At 24.6% G+C, this 26,080-nt stretch overlaps 1 protein-coding gene across 5 annotated transcripts in view; it reads right to left on the bottom strand.

Moving 5' to 3' along the window:
* LOC134836066 (piezo-type mechanosensitive ion channel component) overlaps window positions 1-26,080 on the bottom strand; it is a 39,252-nt gene that overhangs the window by 5,448 nt on the left and 7,724 nt on the right. The window contains exons 3-20 of one of the 5 annotated variants that reach the window (XM_063851243.1): window positions 23,782-23,877; window positions 19,438-19,533; window positions 17,664-18,282; window positions 17,323-17,605; window positions 15,817-15,864; window positions 14,825-14,924; window positions 14,497-14,618; window positions 13,452-13,649; window positions 12,403-13,386; window positions 10,672-11,371; window positions 9,269-10,052; window positions 8,438-8,598; window positions 5,786-5,830; window positions 4,091-4,236; window positions 3,308-3,344; window positions 2,664-3,000; window positions 1,104-1,202; window positions 700-856 (exon numbers count right to left, since the gene is read on the bottom strand). In XM_063851243.1, coding sequence (XP_063707313.1) covers window positions 700-856; window positions 1,104-1,202; window positions 2,664-3,000; window positions 3,308-3,344; window positions 4,091-4,236; window positions 5,786-5,830; window positions 8,438-8,598; window positions 9,269-10,052; window positions 10,672-11,371; window positions 12,403-13,386; window positions 13,452-13,649; window positions 14,497-14,618; window positions 14,825-14,924; window positions 15,817-15,864; window positions 17,323-17,605; window positions 17,664-18,282; window positions 19,438-19,533; window positions 23,782-23,845 — 4,980 coding nt within the window. In that variant the 5' untranslated portion in view covers window positions 23,846-23,877. The remainder of the gene's footprint in view (window positions 1-699; window positions 857-1,103; window positions 1,203-2,663; window positions 3,001-3,307; window positions 3,345-4,090; window positions 4,237-5,785; window positions 5,831-8,437; window positions 8,599-9,268; window positions 10,053-10,671; window positions 11,372-12,402; window positions 13,387-13,451; window positions 13,650-14,496; window positions 14,619-14,824; window positions 14,925-15,816; window positions 15,865-17,322; window positions 17,606-17,663; window positions 18,283-19,437; window positions 19,534-23,781; window positions 23,878-26,080) is intronic. The other 4 variants (XM_063851244.1, XM_063851247.1, XM_063851245.1 and 1 more) reach the window with 4 other exon arrangements.

Below are 26,080 nucleotides of genomic sequence, written 5' to 3'. Positions count from 1 at the left end.
AAAAATTTTTTTTTTATTTTAAAATATTTATTTATTTTAATATCTATTTTAAATATTTGATTTAAATTTTTAATTTTTTTAAATTAGAAATTTTTTTAAAGAAAAATATCAATAGGCTTCAAAAAATGGATTCAATTTGAAAAAAAAAACAATAATTTATTTAAAAAATTTCCGAAAGGTTAATTTTTAATTTTATTGACTTTTTTCCTTAATTTTTTTTTTAGACTTCTAAAGTTTGTGTTAAATTTTTTTAAATTAATTAAATTTTAATAATTAATTTAAATTTAAAATAAATTAAATAAATTATTTAAAAAAAAATATTTAAAATTATTAAGAAAATTTTTTAAATAATTTTTTATAGAATTAAAAATTAGGTATTTTTATTAATTTTAATTTTTTCTTTTTTTTATAAAAAATAAAAAATTAAAATTCTTTATAAAAAATTTATTTTATTTATTTATTTTTAAATATTTATTTTTTTTGAAAAATAAAAAAAAAATATTTAAAATTTAAAAAAATCGAGGAAAAAAATATTTTTTTAATTATATTTTTATAAAAATTAAAAATTTAATTTAATTTAATTTTTAAAAAAATTATTTTTTTTAATTTGACGAATATATGAATTGAAAAAATATTTTAAATTTTTTAAACAATTAATTAAAAAATTATTGAAAATAAAAAATTAAAAAAATAACTTACTTGATTCAAAAAGACGCACAAATAACAAATAAAATCCGTGTGCGAAAGTACAGCATACCAAGCAGCTATCAACAATTCAACAAGAATATTATGTTCCTTGCTCGCGAAATCCTCTTCATCTGATTCAACCTCGGGCTCTTCATGCTTTTCAGGTGAGCTAAAATTTTCATTTAATTAAATTTTAATTTAAAAAAAAAATCAAAAAGTGTAAGAATTTTTTATTTATTTTGTGAAGTGTGTGAAATGTGAAGTATTTTTTTAAAAAGTGTTAAAATGCGTGTTTTGATGTTTTTTTTTATAAAAATTAATTTTAAAAAATATTTACAGATTTTTTTTTAAAGAAAAATAGAAAATTTAAGCGAATTTCATGCAAAAAAATTTTTTTTAGATTTTTTCTTAGTCACCTGATAGAAGCTTCATCTTTTAAACTTTGGTCATCGTCGAGCCCGCGTTCTAACGAAGGAGCAAGTACCCGTATTTCGGGCACGATGCTACCTTTCCGGCTACAAAGAATAACGTTAGCAATGAAATTAAAAGGAAAAAGTTACAAACAGTCACTAAACTACCAAAAAATTTCTAATTAACGAACAGAAAATGAACAAAAAACGACGAAAGAAGTGTAATTGTGGTCTGTTTTGTATTTTTTAGAAGAAATTTAAGGAGAAAAAGAACCGAAGACTCACTCATGTTGGACAGCGAGATCCTTGTGAGCGATCATGAGCATAGCAGCACCGACACCATGTAATCTGAGAAGCATGAGAGACGATAAAATTTAAAATTTCCAAAATTTTTTCATAAAAGAAGAAGACAAGGAACGATCAAAAGCGATTTCTAACAAATTTACCTTGCTTTATCGCTAAATTTTGGATCGTAATCGTGCTCAGGCGTCGTTGCACCTGATGGCGGATTCGTATCGTCATCTCTCGAGTCTCGTCTACGATTATTATTACTAATTGCGTATCTAAGGTTACTATCGTGTGTTATTCCTACTATCGCTAAGTTACGACGACTACTTGACAGAAACAGTTAATGTGTTAATATTTACAAAAAAAAAATATTTTTTGAAGGGTTAGACAGGGAAAGAAAGGAAGATGTTAGGAGGCAACTACTACTGATGATACAAACCAGCGTTCCAGGTAAGCTTTTTTTATTTTATTCTACAAGTAATTCCAAAAATTGAGCTTAAAATTAATTTTTTTATGAATTTTTTCTATAAACTTGAAGAATTTCAATTTTTACTTATTAAATTTTTAATTTAATTTAATTTTTTTAAATTAAATAATTAATTATTTTTATTTAATTAATATTTTTTTAATTTTATTTGTAATTGTTTTTAATAAAATTAATTTAAAAAAATAATAAATAAATATATTTTTAATTTTTTTCAAGAAAAAAAAAAAAAAAAAAAATAAAATAAATAAATTTAAATTTAATAAAATTTTTAAAAATAATAATAATAATTTTTTAATTTTTAATTTTTCTAAAAAAAATTTAATTGAAAAAAATAATAAAAAATTAAAATTAAATTAAATTAATTTTAAAAAAATTTTTTGCGTGCCAATAATAAAATTTTATAAAAATAATTTTTTTTAATCAAAAAAAAATAAAATAAAAAAAATAAAATTTTTTTTTTTATAAATTTTTTCATCAATAACAATATGTTAAAAAAATATTTATTTTAATTTTTTATATTTTTTTTTCATTTTTACATAAATTTTGAATTCAATTAAATTTTAAAATATTAATTTTTTTTTTAAATAATAATTAGGTAAATAGTTTTTTAGTTTCGAAAAAAAAATAAATATTTTAAGAAATTAATAATTTTGTAAAATTTTTGATTAAAAATCATTTAAACAATTTTTAAAAATTTTAAAAAGCTCAAATTTTTGGAATTACTTCATTCTACTCACTAAATGAACGCTATTCTACCGCCAAAAAAATTAAAAATTTATTAAAAAACTTACCTTGAAGCCCTTGACGCTGCCTGCGGAGTCCAAACCATACTTGTACCAATCCTCATTCCCGCACCGAATCCCGGTTTATTCTTCAAATTTCTCTTTTCCTTCGCCAAAACTCGCATCACGAACCGATAATTGCGCGAAATGCGATGGAGACGGATGGTAAGTGACACAAGAAAACTATTAATGAACGTCAGAACGAGATTCAAGCCCGAGAAATGAAGACGACTCTTCCGAATTTTGTCTTCTTCAATTAATTTTGACATTTCTTCTTCTTCAGCAGTTGCGGAATCAGATTTACTCGTACTTGGTTGAGGATCGTCGAATTGAGTGACAATTCCAGCTAAAAATTAAATTAAAAAAAATTAAAAATTTATTTTTAAATAAAAAAATTAAAATTTAAAAAAAATTAATTAATTTTATAATTTTAATTAAATTTTAAAATGTTAAATTTTATTTAAAATTATAAAATTAATTTTTAAATTTTAATTAAATTAAAATTAATTATAATAATTATTTTAAAAATATAATTTTAATTAATTTTTTAATTAAATTTAAATTTTTTAATTTTTTTAAAATTAATTTTTTAATTTTAATTAAATTAAAATTATTTTTTTAATTAAAATTAAAATTAATTTTAAAAAACGAACCTTCAGTTTCGAGTCCAGCTTCAGTGGTTTCATCATCCTATCAGGTAAGATTTAAAAAAAATTATTAAAAAATTTATAAAAATTAATTTTTTAAGCGATATTATAAATTAATCCAAACCAAGCAAATTTTTAAACGAAAACCAAGCCAAAACCAAACAAATCCGTGCATGCAAAATTTTTGTGTGAGTAAAAAATGTAAAAAAAAAAAATAAGTGAAGTACGCCTAAATTAACCTAAAAATGTGATTTTTCTCAAAAAAATAAAAAAAAGCTCTCCAGCCATGCCTCTTGTCTAAAAAAAAAATCGCATCACTCACAAATTTATGAGGCGGAATAGGTTCAGATTTAGCTTCGGGATGTTCCGTATCCTCAGATTCTGCCGCATGCACTCTCAATTCGGGGAACGATTGACGACGTGCCAATTTCGCTTCCTCCTCTTTCGCTCTCTGAATGGCTTCTTCTTTCATTTTATCCATCAACTAACGATTTTTTTACGATTTTTTCAAATATTTACAATCGAATTTTTTTTATGTGTAAAAATGTTTTATGATGTATGATGAAAGGACGACACACGACGACGACATGAGTTTCAATGAAAAAACAAAAAACAAAAATTTGAACAATTTTTAGAGAAAAAAGTTAGTAACAATTTTTTTTTGTAATTTTTTTTTGTTAATGCATGCCATGAACTTCCCAGTTCGTTTGGACAAAATGTAAGCAACAAGACAATTTTTCATAACAAAATTTCCCCAAGTTTTTTTTTATTTTTTTACGAAAAACTCACCTGACCCAAAGTCATTTTTCGACTTAACCTTCGTCCTGTTTTGGTTTTTTTCTCTTCCTCTGTTAGCTCGTCCTTGTCTTCGGGCTCTTCCAATTTGTACTCGTCTTCCAAGGCATCGAACATGTAATAATCGCCGGATCGAATTGCTATTTTTTTGGAAAAATTTAAAGAAGAAAGTTAGTCAAGGAAAATTGGAAAGAATTAATGAATGCAGACAGAAATAAATTGTTAAGCGATGCCAATTTGGTTGATAAATTTTTGTGAATTTTTTTTTAACATAGAACCATCGATTTTTTTTTTAGTTAATTTTATTTAACGTTAAGTTTTGTGCTAAAAGCTGCTGCAGCAAGACAGAATTGTGAAAAAAGTGGATAGGAAGGAATTTTTTGAAGGAAAGGAGATTTTTTTTACCTTGATTGCCAATTTGAGGAAAGAATTTGAACCAATTTTTTTAATGAAAAGGGAAGATTTTTTTTTTTGATGAAGTAAAAAAAGTTTCGAAAATCTCAAAAGTTGAATTATCGAAAATTTTATAAAAAACGACAATTTTAGCCAATTGATATAATATTTTTAGCGCTTTTGAGGAATGTCAAAGTACGAAAAAAAATAAATTTATTAAAAAATCTAAAATTAATTTTTAAAAAATTTTAAGATCTTATAATTTATCCAAAAAGCCAAACATTGAATAATTTTTTTTTTAAATAATAAAATAATTGAAAAATTTCTCAAAATTTTTTGAGAAAAAAAATTTAAAAATTTTATAATATTTTTTTAAATAAAAATTTATTTTTATTGAAATATTTAAAAAAAATTTTGAAAAATTTAAAAAAAAATTTTTTTAAAATTTATTGAAAAAATACTTTTAAATTTAAAAAATTTTTTTTAATTTAACAAAATTTTCTAATTTTGTGAAAAAAACAATTTAAATTTTTCACCATATTTTTTTGACAAAAAATTAAAACAAAAAAAATCAATAAAATTATTAAAATAAATAAAATAAAAATAAAATTATCAAAATAATTTAAAAATTTTTTGAAGAATTTTTAAATTTGTTGTAAAAAAATTCACTCTTTCTATGAGAAAAAAAATAAAATTCTCATAACACTAAAAAAATAAATTATTTTAAAAATCATTTAATTAAATTTTTTAAATAATTTAAAAAAATCTAAAAAAAAGCGTAAATTTATTAAAAAAAATATTTTTTTTATATTAAAAATAATTTTAAATTCTTGATGAAAAATATATTTATGAATATTAAAAGCCTTAACAATTTTTTAATAAAAAAAAATTACAAAAGGGACCTATTTTAATTTTTTTAAAGAACAAATTATTCAAAAACCTCAGAAATTTTTTTTCATGAATAATTTTAATTTTTTGCGTGATTCAGTGCAATTTTTTGTACATTGCTTGTGAACATAAAAATCACAACAGTAAAAAAATACAATTTTTTAAACAATTAAATTAACCAATTTTTAAACAAAAATTCAAAGCGACATTGGTCTTACAACAATATTGACACTTTTAGAGACCCCGAATACCAAATACCAATTTTTTTAAATTTTTTGGTTAAACTACCAACTACTTTTATAAATAAATTTTAAGACAGAGAAGACAAAGTGACCATCGATATGTGTGAAAAAAAGAGGACAACTTTACGTTGCAAATGATGAAGAGAAATATTTTCAAATTTTTTACCATGAGCACGAGGCTCGACAAATCTTTGTCCTATCAACCTTGCACCTACAAAAAAAATCAAAGAAAGCGTGTTGAAGCGAATTGCAATAAAAAAAATCGTGAATTGAAAAAAAAATATTTAAATATTTATTTTTTTAAACAAAAGAAAAGACATTTTTTTTTATGGTGACATAATTTTTATTCATAAAAAAAATATTTTAAAAAATAATTTTAATTTTTTTGTTACCTGTCATCTCCATTTGATCCAAAATTCAGGCTAAAAATTTTTATTTAAAAAAAAATAGAAGCAAAAGCATTTTTTTCACAGCGACAACGATAATTATTACTTTATGTACACACGACACATGAAGAAAAAAATATAGAGAAGGCACCTTTTTCGTTCGTTTTCACATTTTTATGTACAAAATTCATTCCAATTAAAAAAATAGCAGTAAAAAAAGTTTCACGTGAATTACATTCGTGATACGAAAGTGGTGACTTTGACGACGTTGAACGCAGCGATTCTCTGAAACTTCGTTCGCCAACTTTTCCCCATCGACTTCTGCCGCGACTGTAGGTCGTTTCGTCATCTTCGTCTAAATTATCGACATTCCATGAAGTAATTTGACTGGATTGGCGTCTGTCACGCGGAAGATCTTCTTGGGCGTAAGACGTTGCGACACTCGATTGACGTCGATGTCGAATGCGGGGACGAGGAATGGGCGGTAAAGGTGTCGGAGGAGGCGGAAGATCCATTTCAATTGTCTGGTATTTGGTTTTTTGAGAAATTTTAATGATTTTTTTTTATTTTTTAGGCATTTTGAATCAAATCGAAGAGTTTTGTAAAAAAATTTTGAAAAAAAAATTAAAAAGTTTTTTTAAAAAATTATCTTATAAATTTTAAAATTAAAAAAATTAATTAAATTTAATGAATAAAATTTATTTAAATTAAATAAAACATAAATAATTAAAATTAAAAATTATTTATTAAAAAAAAACTAAATTTAATAGAATTTAAAAATTTTATAAGTTTTTATAAACTTTAAAAATTAAATTGAAATAAAAAAAAAATAAATTGATAGAATTTTAAATTTATTAAATTTATGTATTAAATTTTTAAAATTATTTATTAAATAAAAAATAATTAAATTAATGTTAAAAATTTAAAATTTTGAAATATTAATTTATTTTTTAATAAAAATATTTATTAATTTAAAAAAATCAAAATTATTTAATATTAATTATTATTAAAAAATTAAATTAAAATTAATTAATTATTAAATAATTTTGAATTTTTTAAATTAATAAATATTTTTTATTTAATTGTAATAAATTTAAAATTTTAATAATTTAAAATTTTTAACATAATTTTTATTATTTTTTAATTTAATAAATTTAAAATTATATTATATTATTTTTTTTTATTTTTAATTTAATTTTTAAAGCTTATAAAAACTTTTAAAATTTTTAAATTCTATAAAATTTAATTTTTTTAAATTATTTTTTTTAAATTAATTTAATTATTTATTTAAAATTAAATAATTTTTTTTTTTTTTTTTTTTTTTTTTTCAAGTAATTTTTTTTTAAATTCTGTAAAATTCGATAATTTTAATATTTTTTTTAAATTTTTAAATAGGAAATTTTACAAAACTTTTCGATTTGATTCGAAGCCATAAAATAAAAATACTTACGGGAAACACTGTCGTTGACGATCGACGTCGACTCGGAACAGGAGGCGGAATTTCAGGCGTTGGAGCAGTTAACGAGATGATATTTAAACTTGCTTGACGTTGATGTCGCCTCTGTTGAGCAGCAACGAAGCCATCTTCCGGCGGAGGCATCAACGTATAAATTGGTCCTTGAATTTCGCGACTATCCAACGGAAGAGGTTCCTTCGAAATTTTCATTTTTTATAAAAATTTTCCATTTTTTTAGACCTAAAAATTCACTCACAGCTTCCGTTGCTGATGCTGGCGGCGAAAAAACGGGAAAAGTCTCGTCAGGACTCGAAATTCTATTCACAAAATCCGATTCGGGCGGCGAACTGAAACTAAAACGCTGCGGATCCATGTAAGCCTCCAACGAAGCTGTCATCAAAGCGGATTGCGGCGACGGGACTTGTGCTTGTAACAACGAGCCACGTTGCGATAAACGCGGATCGAGCATCGCCAAGTCGTTGTCTTCGTCTTCCTCGTCGTCTTCGGCACCTTCAATCAAAACAGAAGTTGCAACTTCGTCTTCGATGGGCGTGTGATACCCAGCGCAAGAACTTAAACTCATACGTCGTGCCAAGGGAGCAACTGTCGTTTCTTCTAGAATAGTTTTGACAAAATTCTCGTAATTTTTTCGAAGTTTTTCTAATTTTGAACACACTACGATGATGCAACAACTATTCTATTCTATTTTGCTTGAGGTATGAAGAACTTTCTTGCACTCTTGATTGTTCATTTAAAATCATAAATTGAACAAAAAATTTAAATTTTCAAAAAATATCACTTGAAACTCATAAAAAATTGAATAAAATCGCGCGATGAAACGAAAATCAACCAAAAATGTCAAAAATCGAAAATAAAAAGTTTAAAGAAATCAAAAGGGAAAATTAATTGCGGCGCCAAGTGAAGGCAGCAGAAGACATTTAGCGCACTCGAACGACGATTAAAAGCGAGTACTTACCTTTGGCGTGATGAGGAGGCTCCTTAACGCTTTCCAAAAGCTTTTGTTGTGTGGCTTTGATGCGATCCATTTTGGCTTTGAGCTTTTGTAAGACCTCGATTTCGTGTTCTTGTTCGACTTTCATCTCTTTTGCGCGGAGTTCTTCAATTAATTCAGCGCCTCTGTTGGAAAAATATTTTAATAAGTTGAAATTTTTATTGAAATTTATTCTTCAAGTCAAAATTTTTATTGAAATTCATTGAAACTTGTTCTAAAAGTTAAAATTTTTATTGAAATTTATTGAAACTTGTTCTAAAAGTCAAAATTTTTATTGAAATTCATTGAAATTTGTTCTAAAAGTTAAAATTTTTATTGAAATTCATTGAAATTTGTTCTAAAAGTCAAAATTTTTATTGAAATTCTTCTAAAAGACAAAATTGAAACTTGTTCTAAAAGTTAAAATTTTTATTGAAATTTATTGAAACTTGTTCTAAAAGTCAAAATTTTTATTGAAATTTATTGAAACTTGTTCTAAAAGTCAAAATTTTTATTGAAATTTTTATTGAAATTTGTTCTAAAAGTCAAAATTTTTATTGAAATTCATTGAAACTTGTTCTAAAAGTCAAAATTTTTATTGAAATTCATTGAAACTTGTTCTAAAAGTCAAAATTTTTATTGAAATTTATTGAAACTTGTTCTAAAAGTAAAAATTTTTACTGAAATTCATTGAAACTTCTTCTAAAAGTAAAAATTTTTACTGAAATTTATTGAAACTTGTTCTAAAAGTAAAAATTTTTACTGAAATTCATTGAAACTTGTTCTAAAAGTCAATTGAATGAAAAAAAATCTTACCTTGATGCTAAAATCGTACTCGCTTTCGTCTCATTAATAATATGACAGAAGTAATGACTCGAAAAGACTCTCTTCTGCATCAGCAAGAAAGCAAAACAGACTCCATCCCACAGCAACTTGACATCATCAATCTCCAACTTGCATTTCTCCAAATCACTCGCATCAATTGCCTTCGGATAACAAATGCACGAAATTCCCAACAACTGCACCAATCCGCAATAACTTCCCATGAGATCTTTGATGTAAAAACATCCGGCAATTTGCAAAAAGGCCTTCAGCGAGATCACAAAAACCGTGTAACCGATCAGCATATTCCACCATTTCAGGATCAACCGAATGGGACGAAGATAGAAATCGGTTCCTTGCCAGAGGAACGTGAACGATCCAACCAAATATCCGATCGAGAAGAGATTCACGCGATTTGTTCCCGCCAAAAAGACGATCGCGAGTGTGATCCAGAAGAAAACGAGGAAAAGGATTCGTTTGGAGATGTCGAGCCAATTTCGGATCTTTTCGACGAAATCAGGCGTTGGATTTGTGAAAGGAACTTGTCCGAGTTCGTCAATGTCTTTGACGACAGATTGATTGCTGCCTCCGGAATAATCGTTGGCGTTGTTTTTGTACTTTTCTTCGATGCGGAAAACAATTAATTGGCGACAAACGACAAGTAGGAGAACGAAATCAGATAAGAGGATGTAAGAACGCGAACGGAATTCGATTGTGTTGTCAGGAAGCATCGCCCAGATTTGGAAGCCGTCGAATAAGCGAGTTGTCCATGGGTAATCTAAAAAGAAAATAAATTAAAAAAATAATTAAAAATTTGGATTTTCTGAATTTTTTTATATTTTTCAAAAATAATTTAATTAAAATTTAATTAAATTTAATTTTAATATTATTTTTTTGTTTTTTTCAGATTTTTTTTTAAAAATTTTACAATTTACGAAAATTTATTCTAAAATTATTTTTTATTTAGAATTCATAATTTTTATTTAAATTAAAATTTAAAAAAAAATTTAAAAAATAAATAAATAATTTAAAAAATTAAAAAAAAATAAAAAATTAAATTTATAAATTAAATAAAAATTTGGAAAATTAAAAAAAAATTTTATTAAATTAAATTTTAAAAATAATTTAAAAAAATAAATTAATTTTTAAAAAATAAAATTAATTTTAAAAAAATAAAATTAATTTAAAATATTTAAATTTTTTTTAAAAAAATAAATAAAATTAAAAAAAATTAATTATATGTATTTTAAATTAAAATATTTTAATTAAATTAAAAATTAATTAAAAAAATTTAATTAAAATTTAAAAAATTAAATTAATTTAAATTAATTTTTTATTAAAATAATTTAAATTAATTATTAATTTTTATCAAAATTTTAGCAAAAAAAAATTCTTACCAATACACAATCTCGGAGGCAATCCCACAAACGTCAAATACTGAATTGTGATCGATCCAACGAGGAACCATCTCAACGATCCCCAAATCTTACTCAACTTTGCCCGATCAAGCGTAAACAATCCACAAAGCCAAAACGCATACAACAAAGCATAAATATCCATCCTTCTTCCAATAACGAACGTCAACATAACCAACGAAATTTCCACGCCAAACTTGTAAAATCCATAATTGAACAAATACATGATCAAATGCGGAATATCCTTATCGGCGTCTTTTCTCACAATTTTCGGGAAAAGCAATTTCGCTGGCTGCACAGGTTGTCCCAAGCGAATTCTTCGGATTGTTTGTCGCAAAGTCACGACAGAATGAACCGTCACGATGACAATGTAGACCAAATACGGGCGAATTAGCTTCGAAAGCGGATTATTCGGGCTGGATTTGATGAAACCGAACCAAATTGCGGTATTGTTGAGGACTGTTCGTGTCTCGGGCATCGTTTGATTTGGCATCGTGGCATTTGGATGACAATTGTAGGCGTAATCCTCCTCTTTGATGTACTCGATTTGGTAGATCATCATGAGAATTAACAAAATGCTGCAGAAGAGCGAGGCGATTTTACTTGCGAGAATTTGACTTTGGGATCGACAACCGACTCCGAGAGCAGCTACGGCGGCGAAGATGATGTGAAGGAAACGAACCTATGAAAAATAAAAAAATATTAAAATTCAGTTTTTAATAAAAAAAAAAAAATTCAAAAATTAATTTTAAAAAAAATTTTTTTTTATTTTCTCTTAAAAATTTATTTAAAAAAATTTTTAATTAAATTTTTATTAATTTGCTTTAATTTTTATCAATTTTATTTAATTTAATTTTATTAATTTAATTTATTTTTTTTTTAATAAATTTTTGAAAAAAAAAAATGTACATTGGGATCAAAATTTTGAAATTCGCAAAAAAAATAAATGCATTGGGATCAAAAAAACTTTTTAAAATTTTGCAATAGGCATTTTGGGATTTCACAATGTGCATTAGTATCAACAAGAAAATGTGATTTGGGGCGACAATTAATACTTCAAACTTTGAAAAAATATGCAATGGGGTTGAAATTTTTACTTAATGATGAACAGAAATTTAATAAAAAAAAGTTTAATTTTTAAATGTGCATTGGGTCAAAAAAATATTTTATACAAAAAAGTGAAAAAAAAAATGTAAACTGGGTTCAAAATTATCAAATAAGTTCATTGGGATAAAAATTTTAATTTCGCATTAAAAAAATTGAAAATATGCTCAAAGATGAAATTTCAAAATGTGCAATGGGACTAAAATTTAAAATTTTTATGAGACAAAAACATTAAAAGATGGAGTCTAAATTTTATATTTAAAAATAAAAAAAAGTTTGAATTTTAAAATGTGCATTGGGTCAAAAATAGATTTTATACAAAAAAAGTGATAAAAAAATATGTAAACTGGGTTCAAATTTTTCAGAAATGTGCATTAGGATGAAAATTTTGACTTCATATTAAGAAAAATTCAGAATATGGACAGAGATAAAATTTCAAAATATGCATTGGGACAAAAATTAATCATTTTCATGAGGCAAAAGCTTTGAAATGTGCATTGGGTAATATAATTTGGTTTCAAAATGCGAAAATTTTCCTTATTTAAATTTCAATACGAGATGAAAGTGAAAAAATATTTCAAAAAATTCTTAAAAATGGTAAAAACTTACATGTTGAACCGCCAAATAAAAAGCAACAACCATAATAATCTTCAAGAAATGAATTTCGAGGAAGACCCATCCATATTCCGTCAATTCAAGCACTCTATTGACGAAAATCTTCAAAGCTTTATTGAAATCCTTCTTCGTCAACGTTCGATTTTTCATTTTTTCCACAAGTTTCAGCCTCTTCGAAGGTCTCCGACTAACATTTTCCTCTTCTTCGGAATTTTCAATGCCTCCATAGATCGAATTCGAGTCCGTTTCATCGACTTGCGTTTCCGTTTCGCCATCCGGTCGACTTGGAATCTCCGAAATTTGCAAAAATTTCTTGTGACAATAGTGCAACTGGATCACTGTGATGATGACGATCAACGTTGGTGTCAGCAAATGCAAAAAAAGTTGCTTCGTTTCGTACTTTTCCAAACCAATATCGTGTTGGAGCTCTATGGAAATGTGCGTGATATTTTGCCAATGCTCGTCAAAGCGATCAAATTGATACGTGTACACGAGAATTAAGATCAGCATCGAATAAATGATGACAGCCAACCAAAATCCGTACAAAACTTTGCGCCAAGTCTCGAGTGATAGTTGGAACGTGATGACGAAGAAAAGGAATAACGCCATGTACGTTATGCGGAACATTGTCATCTTATCGCCGCCAGAAATGCCAAAAATGAACAAAGTAATGGCAACGACCCAAATCCAGCCTTTCACGAGGAATGCGTTGATGATATTTCCCAATTTTGTCACGAATTCGGAGGATTTTGGTTCTTGGCGACGCGAAAGGGCAGAAGTAGCGGGACTCACGGTGACTGTGAGAGGAGCTACCATATCGGCGAGCGTTGAACTCTTCCGTTGTGCCTTCTTTTCTTGGATCATTTGACGTAATGTGATCCAAAACATGCCCGTGAACGTTGATTTGAGGATGAGCGGAAGACAGGGATACTCTTTCACGCGAATTATTCCGATTTGTTCCAAACTGATGCCTTGAGTCTGTGGAAAAAATTGAAAAAATTATCAAAAAAATCTGAAAAAAGTTTAAAAATGAGAAAATTTACCTTAACCCATGATGGTAACTCTTCCTCCGTTAAATCCATTCCATAAATGTAGTTGATTAAAAGTAATACTTCGGCATAAAGGACTAAAAATGGACTCGATCGTAACATGTTCATGCGTTGTTTAGGCAAAATCCAAATTAAATTCGCCCAGATGAGGTAAACGAAGCCAAACCAACTGTGATAAACGATGCTCCAAGACTAAAAATAAATAAAAAAAAAATTAATAAAAATTCGAGTTTCAGGTAAGGTTGATGCAACTATTAAAAATTTTTCAATTTTTTTAATTTTTTTTAAATAAAAATTATTTTAATTTTTTATAAAAAATTATAAAATCTTATTATTTTTTCAAAATTAAAAAAAAAAAATATTAAAATAATTTAAAATTCAGTAAAAAAAAACTTTTAAAAAATAAAATTTATAAAAAACTTTAAAAAATTTAAATCTAAATTTTATAAATTTTTGTTCAGAAAAATTTAAAAATCGCCTTTTTGCTAATTCAAAGAAATTTTTTTTCTAAATTTTAAAAATGATTTCAAGAAATTTTAATTTAAAAAAAAGTTTAAAATAAAATTAAACTTAAAAAATTTATTAAAAAAATCAAAAAATTTTAAATAATTGAAAATTTTTTATTTCAGTTCTTAAAATTTGTAATTCGCTTTTTTTTCTAATTCAAGCGAAAAAAAAAGTATTTTATTATTATCAAAAAATCAAATTATCTAAGGCTTTACTATTTAAACTAATTTTTAAATTATTTTTTTTTATTTTTATTAATTAAACATTTAAGCTAATAAATAAATTATTTAAAAAATTAAAATTTTATTTCTAAAAAATAAATAAAATTAAAAATTTGTAAGTCGCTTTCTTGTTAATTCAAAAAATTTTTTTTTTTATAAAAAAAATCTTAATTTATCCTAAAATTATTTTTTAAATTTTAATTTAATTTAAAAATTTTTAATTAATTAATTAAAGTTTCTAAAAAAATCTAACATGAAAATTTTTTTTTAATTGCAGCAACTTTTTAATTAAAAATTTTTAAATTACTCACCATCATGACGACATTCGTAAAAATGTAGCTATTTTGGTAAATGAACGAAATAACGTTATTCAGACCACTCAACAGTTGCTCGCCAAACGTCGTATGCTCATCTTCTGGAACAGGAGTAGTTCCTTTTTTTATTTAATTAAATTAACCCACAAATTAAGGAAACACGAATAAAGGATAAAAATGACGCCAATTACAACAAAAAATATTTTTAGAAGGAATTTTTCGATGTGATTTGTTAGAAGATGAAACAGACATGAAAAAGGAGAAAAAAAAACGGGAAATGAACACAAAGAACATTTAATTGAGTAAAAGAAACAACCAGACTTACCCATTTCCTCCATTTGGATAACATCGCCAGGTACTGTCGGCACGCCAGGCGTCGCTTGCACTTTGATGTCGCGAATTTTGCGTGTTCCGCCACGCATTAGCTAAAAATAAGCATTAAAGATATATTTTTTGTCTCGAAAAATGACTTTTGGTGCTTTTTACACATTTTTGTGTGCGTGATATTATTTACAAAGCGCGTGAAATTTAATTAGTGAGACATTACTTTGATGAACAAAAATGATGAAAATAAAGCTACAACCTCTAATGAGACATTTACAAGGGAGAAAAGTCACAAAAATAGACAAAGAATGGATTTGGAGAACCACAACCAGATTTTTTGAGGAATTTTGTACAAGGTAGCATGCATTTTTAGTAAGAATTTTAACAGGTAAGTACAGAAAAATAATTTTGACAAGTAAAAATTTGACATTTTTTGTAAAAATTTTCATTTTTGAATTAATAAATAAATAATTTTTTAAAAAATAAAAATTAATTTAAAAAATAACTCAAATAATTAATAATATTTAATTAATAAAAAAATAAAATAAATATTTTTTTTTAAAATAAAAAAAATAAATAAAAAAATAAATAATTTTTTTTTAATAAAAATTGAAATAAAATTTATTTTTTCAAATTAAATTATTTTTTTAATTTAATTAATTAAATTATTTTTATTTAATTAATTAATTAAATTTTAATTTATTTAGAATACTCAAAAATAAAAATTTTATTTTAATATTTTTTAAATGTCAAAAATATTTTTTATTTAAAAAATTATTCTCACTGAGGTCAGAAAAATTTTTAATTTTAAAATTAAATTTTGTAAAATTATTTTTTATTTTTTTTTTTTTTTTTTTTTTTGTTAAAATCAAGGAAAGGACGGTAGAAAAAGACAAACGTTAGTCAAAATACGCTCTAAAAGTGATTAATTTTCAAAAGTTCTTTATAGCCCAAAATACTTTACGACCAGTTTTTTATTATTTTTTTACGTACGGGTGTCCTTTCATTAGGAGGTTCTTCGACCCCATGTTGATGTCTTTCCTATATTAATAAGAAGATGATTTTTTTGAATGTTAATTATTATCAGAAGAAAGAGAGAAAAAGATAGAAGAATTTTTTATGGAGGATGTGATGAAATTTTTTAACCAATTTTCGGGGAATAATTTGGGAAAATTTTCGAAAATCTTTAAAAAAAGAGTTTTAATTACGAATTTTGTTTACGAAAAAAAAATTAGGAAAAAATGAGTCACAATTTTAAAAAGCGACGACAATTAAACATTAAAAGCAAACATTCACGTGCGCGATTTTTTTTATGAAAGTGCCTGATATATAAAAAAAATATGAAAATATTAAAATTTTTTTGTTTTTAATTTTTAAAAAATTAACGAAAAATATTGAAGTTTAAAAAAATTACGAAAAAAAAAATTCTATAAACATTTTTGATGGTGCATTTATTTACATAATTGAACACAGTGGCGCTGTGAATTATCAGAAGAGGTTGATTTTCCGAACTGATTTTTTTAGGTTCCTTAAAAGAAAATATCTATTTTTAATTTTATTGCAAAAAATCAATTTTTCAATTGAAAAAAAATTAATTAAATATTTAAGACAAATTTTAAGAAAATGTGAAAATTTTAAATAAAAAAAATTTTTTTAAATTACTTCAAAATTATTTAAATAAAATTAATAAAAAAAATTGATTAAATTAAATTAATTAATTAGAATATAAAATAAAATAAAAAAAAAAATTTTTTTTTAAAAACTAAATTTTTTTTTTAATTAAATAAATTTTTTTTAAAAATTTTAGTAAATTTAGTTTTTTTATTTAAATTTATCAAAATCTTGAAAAAAAAAAATTTTTTTATCATTAAATTATTTTTTTTAAAAAAAATTAATTTTTTAATTTATTTCAAAAATTAAAAATAAATTTAAAAAAAAATCCAAAGAAATATAAAATTTTTAATTTTTACTATAAAAATAAATAAAAAAAATTTAAATTAAATTAATAAAAATCAAAATTTCTATTTTCAAAAATTCAAATCAAGAAAATAAAAAAATTCTTATTTTTTAAATTTTTTAAATAATTTTTAAAATTATTTTAAAGCTTTGCCACTGTTTAAACCGAAAAAAACTCAAGAACGAGACTTTCGATAATCTTACTTTAACTTTTCTGGCTGCACCTTTCCATCTTTGGCCAGTTAATGTTTTTCGTAAGATATTGCTTCGACCCATTCTGAAAGAAACCGGGGGTTGTGTCCCATTTTCTAATTGACTAAAGCCACGTTTTTTCTCTTCAGACTTGATTTTAAGGCAAAAATTTGATTTTTTTTTGTTTTGACATGAAATGAAGTTTAATTTTTTTTGAAAGTAACCAAGAAAGTTTACCGTTCATTTGAATTGACAGGCAGGAAAATAGAGAGAAATTTTCGTTTTTAGTACGAAGAATGATGATTTTTTGCTTTTTCAGGTTTTTTTAAAAAAGAAAATTAAATTTCTTACCTTTGGTTGGAGTAACAGACTTGATGTCAGTGCAATTGTGTAATAACACAAAATGAGAAAAATTGGATTGAGGTAGTAATCGGCATTGTACTCGGCGAATTGGATGACCCGAATGTCATTAATTGGCTCAATAATGGGAGCAGGAGTTGTTGAAGTCACGTTTGTTGGATCCGGCGTTGTTGTGTCATCAAAGGAAATTGTTTCTGTGAGAGCTAATGGTAATGTGAGGTTACTCGAGGTCTCATTGCATGACGATTGGATGAGAGGTGTGAAGCCAAGAACCCTAAAAATTAAGAAAATTTGAATTTTTTTGATTTTTCATGAAAAAATTTCAATTTTACCTCGCTACAGTGCTATTTTTATCCAAAAACTCCTGAGGCCATGGCGTTTGGTAAACCATAAACGTCAAAATATGAACAACAAAGACAACCATCGTGCATCTCAAGACAATTCCAAACCCTCTTTCCAACTCTTTTGCACAAGACCACCAAGTAGCAGCGCCCAAAAAGACCAAAAAGTAAATCCCGTTAATCGCAGATGGATGAAAAACGGCAGCAAACAACAAAAATACGATCGACGCGAGTTTTCCGATGCTCATTAAAACGCTCAGTTGCTCTTGACTTGGTCCCGCGTCGTAATCGGGGCGTTCGCTCAAAGGCGCTCGTTCTTCTCCTTCCTCCAAAGGCGCCAAATGCCCAATTACGAGATTTTGCAAGGCGCAATAAACGCAAACCGACGTAATAAATGCCAAAATTTCCGGATATAACCACAATATCCATTGCTGCCATGGCACTCCTTGCAACTTTATGAAGCCCAAGTGACGGAAAAGTTTTTCGAGGAATTCGCAGTGCGCGAGAAAATCACTGCCAATGACGCCAACGACTATTTGGAAGGCAATTTGGAGGATTACGAGTATCACGCTGACGCCTATGAAGGTACCCAAGTAGACACCTGTGTGACCTGAAATGTTATTATAGAATAAAAATTTATTAAAATTTGTGAAAAACAAAATTAAATTTTTCAAAGAAAAAAATAAAATGAGAAATAGTCCTAAATAAATTAAAAAATTTAATTAAAAAAAGAAAATTATTTAAAATTCTTTATTTTATAGTTTTTTATTATAATTTTTATATTTTATTTATATTTTTCTTTTATTTTTAAAATTTTAAGAAATTTATTTAAAAAAAAATCATAAAAATTAAAAAAAAATTATTAAAATTTAAATAAATTAAAATTAAATAAAAATTAAATTATTCAAAAAATATTAATTAATTAATTATTAAAAACCAAAATAATAATTTTTATTTTTAAATATTTTTTTTTATTTTTTTAATAATTATTAATTAATTTATTTTTATTTTTTTTTATAAATTATCTAAATTTTCATAAAATAATTTTTAAAATTTTTAGAAATATTTCAAACTGTTGATTTATTAAATAAAATTAATTAATTTTTTTTAATTAAGTTTAATTTATTTGAAAATATTTTAATTTTTTTTTTATTTATTTATAAAAAAAAATTATAAAAATTAAAAAAATTAATTAAAATAATTTAAAATTAAATAAAAATTAAATTTTTAATAAAATAATTAATTAATTATTTAAAATCAAAAATTTTTTTAAATTAATTAAAATAATTTTTAAAATTTTTGGAAATTTTTTTAAACTGTTGATTTATTAAATCAAATTAATTAATTTTTAGAATTAATAATTAAATAATTAATAAAATCAATATAAAAATTTAAAATATTTTAAACATTTATTTATGAAAAACAAAAAAATATATTTAAAAAAATAAATTAAAAAAAAATAATTAATGAGTATAAAAAAAACTTAACAGTATTATAAGCAAAAAATTAAAAAAAAAATAATTTATTATTTTTAAAATTTTAAATTTTTTTTTATATTTTAATATTTTTTTTTATTTTTTTAATAATAATTATTAATTAATATAATTTTAATTTAATTTAATTAATTAATATTTTTTTAATTTTTTTTATTTAAATAATTTATTTAAATTTTCATTAAAATAACTTTTAATTAAATTTTATTATTTTTTCAAGGTCAAATTTAAACAAAAAAATTAAAAAAATGCAAAAATATGAAAAAACTTACCTCTCATACTCTTAATAGTCGCCACTGGCACGAATGGTAAGTACAATAGGAACAACAAGTATGGCAATGATAGTAGCACTGGACGAAATAGAAAACCTAAAAAGCAGCGAAAAAAAATCGTTTTATAGTCAAATTACACGCAACACTGTTTATCTAAGCTCATCATCGACATGCTCACATCGATTAAATCAAACAATCTACAGTCAAATTAAATTAAACGGTTGTTTGTTAGTTTTTTCCGCCACACCATGGGAGAAAAACGTAAAAAAAATGATTTTTCGGTGTTGAAAATTCCCAATTGCCTCGCTAATTTATTTTTCTTGATTGTGTGTGAATTGATTGTTTATTTTTCTTTTCAGGCACGCCACACACAAAAACACATCAAAATTCATCGAAAGAGATTTTTTTTATCGCCAACGATGAAATGATTCAAAGGAAAAAACGCGAATTAGGTCAGACAGGTGATAATCGCGAAGTCATATTCGTTCATTCGAAGGAAAAAGGTAAGAAGGAATAAAAAAGAGGAACTTGCTTTCTTTTTCATTAAATTTGCGCTCATTTTATCATTTATGAGACAAAGTAATGTTCGTGAAGGCGTAATGTGTGTCGCTTGATGATACGTGGTAATTTAATAGCTTTTAACGTTGGAGTTATATGATGTGAGCGAATGTCCTACCCTTGTCCTAATTTTTGATGACGTTTACAATGGGAATTCGGGTAAGTTCATTTCGTGTTTAGTTGTTGCCCTTTTTTTGTTGTTGCCTGTCTCTTAATTGATGGGAAACAGTTAAATTTTTGGTACGATGAATTGGCTAAATTTTTACTTTCTTTTAGGATAAAAAAAAAATGATAAAAATATTATTTTGAGTTTTATTTCAGGAAACTGGAGAAAATCTCAGAACACGAAAGATTGGTTTTCTGAACCGAAATAGAAAAAAATGCCATCACAAATTAGACTGAATCTCTACAAATGTATGATTTGAACACATATTGACTACTGCAGTACTTTTTTTTTAAAGAAGAAAATATATTCAAGCAACTTCACAGATTTTACAGAACTCAAAAATCTAAAAATTGTCCAAAGAACAAAAGCTTTATCTTTTGGAGAGATTATCGAGATCTATACGAACTTTCTTTTCATGAAAAACTAAAATTTTTCATCAAATTGATACAAATTATATCAAAAAGGTACCAAAGGTTGAAAGAAGAAATTTTGGCAACTCATGGTTTTCTTCTAAAAGCCAAACGCGAATTTTTTCTGTGAGTTTTTGACATTTTTCAACATATCCATCAATACAAACTTAAGCAATTTAAAGGAAGCAAATACGAACATGATTTTTCACTTTTGATTACCTTTATATTGCTCCAATTTATATTGATCGATATGTTATGTCAAAAACTTACAGAAAAAAATTTGCATTTGACTTTTAAGAAAACCCTTAGATGCCAAAACTTCTTCTTTTTCTTCAAACTTTGGTACTATACTGATCTTATTTGTGTCAGTTTATCAAATTTTTTTCATTCAATTTTTTGGCAACGAAGCTTTTTCGAAACATTCAATAATGTTGAAGATAAAAATTTTATATGAAGATGGCGCTTTAAGGAATGAGATGTGTAAATTTTGAACTTCAGATGTCACTGAGGAAAAAAAATTATAACTCAAAGCTCCTGCTAATGCTTAAAAAACAAAAACTCTAAATTTCAGCTGTAGATGGCGCTTAAATAATAAATAAAAATTTTAACGTTAGATGACGCTTCACGAAAAAAAGTTATAATTTTGAACTTCAGATGTCGCTGAAAAACAAGAATTTTTAATTCTAAGCTTAAAATGATTCTCAAAGAACTAAAAACTCAAAATTTTACACAATAGTTGACGCTTAAAAATTTACAAATTAATTTTTTTACGGTAGATGGCGCTTTAAAGAGCAAAAAGCTCAAATTTTATGTTTTTTATAAAGAATTTTATAATATGAAGATAAAAATCTCAAGACATTTTTCTAACCTTATAATTGTTAGAGCAATTGTTATTCCAAACAGCATATTTTTAATTCACTTAAAAAAGAACCTTTTCCAACAAATCAACAAACCTTTTTTATTACTCTTCTCCATATGAACGCCTTGAAAAAAATATGATAAACGTTAAAACTTCTTAAAGTTCACTCCTTTAGGGAATTATTCCCTCATATTTATCTTTCTTGCCATCTTTCAGGCTAACCAAGTAAATGTCTATTAACGGTCTGTTGATTTCTTAATGTTCCTTTTTGTTTTTGTTTTTATCTAATTTACTTAATTGTCCTGCTTCGCCAGACCACAAATTTTATATCCCTCGTAACTTCTTAATAAAAAGTCCTGTAACTTTGCCAATTTTTTATCGATGAGGAGCTAATAACACATGTCGCTCTAAAATATTGTCACATTTAGAATTTTTATGAATGAAACGTGTTGTTGTTAAAATTTATATTCTACAAACATGTTTTTTATTATTAAAAAATTTGCAATGTATATTTTAACAGATGTCTCTGTAACGTTGTAAGACAATTCGCGACAATGTTTGTTATTTATGACGATGTTTTTCTGAATAAATTTTCAAAGGGGTAGATGATGACATTGTTATTATTCCCCACGTTCTCACTCAATTTATTCTAATTCCTGTGAAAATCCTGAATTTGGGGAAAATAGGTCACAAAATTTCATTTTGAATGAGTTTTCATGAATGAAATAGTAAAAAAAAAAGGCGAAAGCAGGTCGATGTTCGATGTTATTTGCGAACTATTTGTTGTGATTGGAATCGCTTGATAAAACATGACAAATTAATGGTCAAGAAAGCAACGAAGAAGAGAAAAACGAGGATAAGTAATAAATAAAATTAGGACAGTCCAATTATGGGGCGTTTATTGCAAGCAAATCGCTAACAATGGAAGATAACACCTCGTTGTGTCTTTTCATTTCCGTTAACGAAAGAAAAAAGGAAATTGTGCGATGAAGACAACATTTGCATGGAATTGTCCAATAGATTGAAATTTTACGAAAAAAAAATTTTTTCAGGTGAGTCTTGAAAATCTTATTCACGCGAGGATAAAAATTTAATTTATTTCATCTTCTCTTCATTTTTTTATTAAATTTTAATTTTTAAAATTATTATTTAAATTTTAATTTTTAAAATTTTAATTTATTTTTTTTATTTTTTTTTTTTATTTTATTTTTAAAAAATAATTTTATTTATTTATTTTTAATTTTTTTAAACTTATTCAAATGTCAAGATTCTTAATGCAAAAAAAAATATTTAAAAAATTTTCGATATAAAATTTTTCTTCAGATTTGCATGAATTAATTTATAATTAATTATTTTATTTATTTCACTTTAATTTAATTAATTAATTTAAATTAAATTAAAAAAATATAGAACATTTACCTACTAAAAAAAATTAAATTAAATTTTTATAATTTTAAAACACAAAATATTTTAAATTGTTGTAATTGTAATTAAGTAAAAAAAAATTAAAAAAAAATTATTAAAATTTGTTATTTTTTAAAAATAATTTAATTAATAAAAAATTTCTCATAATTTTTAACTAAAAACTTAACTTCAAAAAAAATTATTTGAAAAATTCATAAATTCTTACTTTTGAAAATTTTTCATATTTAATTTTTTTTAATATTTTACCTAATTTTAATTTTCTATAATTATTTTTCAAAATTTTAATTAATTTTTTTTTGTTTAATTTTATATAAAATTAGCTAAATTTGAATGATTTTTAAATTGAAAAAAAAATTATTTGAATTCTAGAAGTCAAAATATTTTTTAAAAACTTCCTTGTAAAAATTTCTTTGAACAAAAAAAAAATTAAAAATCACAAAAAAATTTCCATCTGCAAAACTTTCAACTATTTCAAACACATTTTGACCTTTGATGGAATGCAAAACGACTCGACGTCTCATAAAAAAAAACTGCATGTCAATAAAACACATTTTTGCCATATTTTTCAATGCGATTGAAACGTATTGAAACCATATGCGACTCGACTCGATTCTATCATAAAAAAGTCGTGAATGAAAACTCGTCATGCACATTCGTCGACCGTAACATCGCGAGCGTAGTAAAGGCAACAAAAAAAGGAATAGGGATGGGTTTCCGTTTATCATTGCTTTTCATTCGCTTCGTTGTCTTTTTATAGTATGTTTATCGAGTTATAAATGGAACGGTCTGATACACTTTCACACTTTTTCACATTTGCCACGTTTTTTCGTCAAAATAACTAAATTTCTGCTAATCAATAAGTTATCAGTGCAAGCAAAAATCGATGATGAAGGAAAATGAAGAAAAGTGAAGAGAAGGATACTTACATGCCATTAGCACGAGAGGCAGTATGAGCCGCTGCACTAACAGACAAATTACGTAGTTGGCCATTTTTTGTGTTTTTTGGTGAGTTTTGGCCTTCTCTGAAACGAAAAAAAAAATAGAAAAAAATTAAATTTAGATTTATGATCAAAAAAAAAAAATTCATAAGTGACAAAAATTTAGATAAGAATTTCTCATGAATATTAAAATCAGCAATTGAAGCCTAATTTGGGGTTCATGAGTTTACGACAGCCATAAAATTTGCATGAAACATGTCTATTTACTTTATGATGGGCTGTTGTCATCGCAGTTAACGAAAGAGATTATCGACGGGCCTCAAGGTTTTGCGACAGTGACTGACCGCAACAATCATTCTTCCTCCGTACATCCATCAACGTGTCATTTTACTCCGAATGATACATTAATCGCGTGATGTCACTCCTTAAAACTCGCAGGTAAGTAGACAAATGCTCGTATTTACGACAAAGAGACTCATTATTTTATGACGAAGTAACAATTAAAACTCATGGATTCAGTTTTTAGCCAAATTTGTAGACAAAAGTTTGTTTGTTTTAACTAAAAATTAAATTTTAGCATTTCTCAGAATAGTTCAACATAAGTTAAGAATGACCTTCAGCCAAAAAAAAAACAAGTTTGAAACTCTCGATGATAAATAATTGATTCTTGATAGAGTAAGGTTGATATAAAACAGAAAATGATGGAATTTATTATCGTGATTTATAAAAAAAAGTGTCAGTTATGCAATACTGGTTCTTTAATATCAAACTGAGAATGTAGAAGATTTTTTTTTTGAATATCAAAAATTTTAATATTGGATTAACTTTAAATTTTTAAGATGATTGGTAAGTTTCTAACTTTTAAAAACTCGAAGTTATTTAAAAATATTTATTAATTTTTTATTTTAAGTATTTATAAAAATTTTATTTTTTCTCGGGAATCAAACTCATTTCTTAAAAATATATTCACCCCAAGATAATGAAAAAATCCTAAATTAAGTCAATTTCACACATTTTTTAATTAATTTTACAAATTTTTAATTATAAAATTTAATTATAAAAAAAAATTAATTTATGAATATGAAGCTTTTTTTTGTTAATTATTAATTTAAAAAAAAAATTAAAAATTTGTTAAAAATTTCATAAAAAAAACAATTTTATACAAAATTATTTTTTTTTTCAGGTTACAGGAAGATCCAGGTAAGTTTTTGCTTTCTAATTTATTCCAATTAATTCAAACCAAGCATATAATTAAAAATGTTCTTCTAAGAACGAAAAAAATATTCGACGAATTGTAAAAAAATACTTTTTAAGTCAAAAAAAAAACTAATGCTTGAAAAAAAGTTAAAATTAAGTTGAATTTTGGCTTAAAAATCAAAAGTAAAAGCAAAGATAATATTTTTTTTAAGTCAATAAAGTGAAAACTTCAAATTTTTTAATTTTTAAAATTTATTTTTAAAAAAAATTATTAAAATTAAATTTTTTTTTAAAAAAATTTAAATTAGGTACTTAACAAAATTTTTATTTTTATTTTATTCAAAATTTTATTTTTTTTTATTTTTTTAATTTTTCAAAAAAAAATATATAGTAAAAATGGAAAAATTAAGTTATCACATTTAACTTAAATGACTTAAAACTTTGACTTTGAAAAAAAATTTTTCTTATTAAATTTTACTTTAGATTCTTAAGCCAAAAGTCAATTTAATTTTAACTTATTCTCAAGCATTAAGCATTCTTTTGACTTAAAGTATATTCGACCTTCAAATTTTCATATCGGAAGTTCAATACTTTAATTGAATTTCTTCAGAGTTGACAAGCCCGATAAATACAAACAAAAACCTATTAAAACTTACTCAAGCATTTTAAACAAATTTTGAGCTTCAATTTCACTCACACTCTTAAACCCTTTTTTGTATAAATTCATCTGATCTGTTTTGTTTACAAATGTGAATCGGCCTCACTCCATCTGTTTACGTTTTTGTTTCATTTCATATTCAAATGATTATTATTGCTTTCATTGATCAATGAAACAAATATTCACAAATATTTTGAAATTCTACTAAAGAAAACAGCAAGCTGTGAGTTCTGTCTGATGTCTGACGAATTTCTTTAAAAAAAAAATTTTTTTAATCGACACTCGTTAGAGACTTTTTAACAAAGAGTGAATTTGACACCTACTCGTTAAGTATCGATAAAAAATTGCAAAATTCATAGCAAAACAAGCAACATGATTGACAATGATGTTTTCTTATATGGATTTCGAGAGACAACTATGACATCAGGAATG

Source organism: Culicoides brevitarsis, chromosome 3, assembly GCF_036172545.1.
Source record: "Culicoides brevitarsis isolate CSIRO-B50_1 chromosome 3, AGI_CSIRO_Cbre_v1, whole genome shotgun sequence".
Classification (NCBI taxonomy): domain Eukaryota; kingdom Metazoa; phylum Arthropoda; class Insecta; order Diptera; family Ceratopogonidae; genus Culicoides; species Culicoides brevitarsis.
The sequence above is the reverse complement of the archived record's forward strand: the minus strand, read 5'-3'. Positions and strand labels throughout refer to the sequence as shown.